We start from the raw sequence: 1,926 nt of genomic DNA, 5'->3' as shown, positions 1-1,926 counted from the left end.
GCACTACATAGAGGGGTTGGAGGAAGATGGTCTGAGAGAAGAGGCCATGAGAGCCCAGAGGCACAGAAGCCCCGGGAGGTGTGGGCAGGGCCCGCGGAGGAGGGAGGCTGCAGATGTGTGGGGAGGCACCTGGCCGGAGGTCACCCCCTCCTTCCGGACCCTCAGCAGAGTTGAGGCGCCTGCACCCCAGGGGAGCCAGGCCGCTATCTAAAGGAGTGTGAGGTGCGGTCACTTCCGCCACTGGCCAGTGTCAGGGTCTGGGACACCCTGAGACCCTGAGCTCTCCTGGCTGCTCTCTCAAACCCTCATTCCATGTGAGAAGGTGGAAAGGAAAAACAGGGAAGCAAAGGAAGACAGACACCCCGCCCTCAGGGTGCTCCCCGGATGATGGGCTGGGGCTGCAGGGGAGCCAGCCAAGGCAATGCCTGCTTAGGACGAGGGAGCGGAGCTGGGCTTCTCCTCCCGCGCCACGGGAATGGCTCGCTCATGGGTGGCATCTAGGCCAGTCTGGATCTTGGGGCCAGAGAAGGTCAGCATGCCGTCGGCGGACAGGGAGCAAGAGAGGGCCGACTGGTCCACATTGGACGGCAGGCGGTAGCGGCGGTGGAACTCACGGGAAATGTAGCCGTGGTCGTCCTGGAGAGGGTAGGGGGGCACAGTCAGAGGGGCTACTGTGCAGGTGGCTGCCTCGCCCCATGCCAGAGAAGCTGCTCCAGGCCCACCAACTGCAGAAGGTGGCCAGCCTGCAGGGGCTCTCACAGGGGCCGGGTGCAGCCAATGCATCCCATGACCAGGTCCCTGGGATTTATGGATTCACGCCCCTGCTTCTCTGGACCTCAGCCTGGCCTCGTGGGCACTTGCCGGGCTATTCCCTGCATGGGGGTGTCTCTTCACGCTCCGTGGCTTCACTCCAAAATCGCAGGATCATTCCGTACCAGGCCCTGCACCTCAGCCAGGCTTCCCCTTCCAGACCCCACAGGACTGCTCCAGCCCAGGTCTCTGCAGCCCCACCTAACGTGGCCAGACAACCCACGCACTTCCACGTCCCCTGGATGCCCTAAGCCACAGACTCAGCTCCCTGGGCCGACCTCCTCCTCCACTGGGTGCAATTTTCCAGGCTGTGCTGGGGCTAAGTGGGGGCTTTACCCGGCCCAGGCGAGGGAGGGGCAGCACATGAGGAGGTCAGGGGTCACCCCCCAGCACTGCCTTCTCCAGTCATTGAAAGAGGACCCCAGCCAAAAGAAACCGAGATTTTGGCTAAGAGTTCCACCTTCTGGCCCCTCTGCTCTCCAGGCCCCGCAGGACACTGTCCATCTATGAGAGCCCGTGAGCTCTTCCCAGCTCTGCCAGGAGATGCAGGTCACCAGGGCCTCCATGCCCCGGCTCCCTCAACACCACGGAGACCCGAGGCCTCCACCCAAGCAAGAGCGGGGCATCAGGGTGACTGTGGGGAGAAGCTCCCGTCCCACCTGCCCAGTACTAGCTGTGGGACCCAGCAGGCTGAGGACCCCCTTGTTCCCCAGCTGTGTCCTGGAATAATGAAGACACTGGTCCCAAAGGGCTGCTGTGAGGCGAGGGTGTCAATGCATGTAGAGCATTCCCATGTAGAGCATGTAGAGTAATGCAGCTATGCCGTCGGGGACTGGCCTTCCTCAGGTAGGGCTCGTGTGAAGATGTACATTGGCTAGGAGGCGGCCACCAGGGGCACTCCCACTTCCTGGGGTTCTTTCTAAGACCGCCCTGGCATCCAGGTGACAGGGATGGAGCTGGCGACGGCTGGGTGCAGCAACCCGGGAAGGGACCCTATCCTAGATCCCTGAGCCGCATTCACTCGGAACGGTGACCTCTGTCACTAGGAGGGGCTGGCTGTGCTCAGGTGGGATGGCCCCTCCCTCGGGGAAAAGCCAGGCCTGATTCGGGGGCCCC

At 62.9% G+C, this 1,926-nt stretch overlaps 1 protein-coding gene across 1 annotated transcript in view; it reads right to left on the bottom strand.

Moving 5' to 3' along the window:
* Positions 1–301: 301 nt before the first annotated feature.
* The window catches only part of CRYAA (crystallin, alpha A), a 3,404-nt gene continuing 1,779 nt past the window's right edge, over positions 302–1,926 (bottom strand). Inside the window, exon 2 of the mRNA XM_011954228.1 lies at positions 302–725. Coding sequence (XP_011809618.1) covers positions 430–725 — 296 coding nt within the window. The 3' untranslated portion in view covers positions 302–429. The remainder of the gene's footprint in view (positions 726–1,926) is intronic.

The sequence above is a fragment of the Colobus angolensis genome, unplaced genomic scaffold, assembly GCF_000951035.1.
Source record: "Colobus angolensis palliatus isolate OR3802 unplaced genomic scaffold, Cang.pa_1.0 Scaffold38, whole genome shotgun sequence".
Lineage (NCBI taxonomy): Eukaryota > Metazoa > Chordata > Mammalia > Primates > Cercopithecidae > Colobus > Colobus angolensis.
The sequence above is the reverse complement of the archived record's forward strand: the minus strand, read 5'-3'. Positions and strand labels throughout refer to the sequence as shown.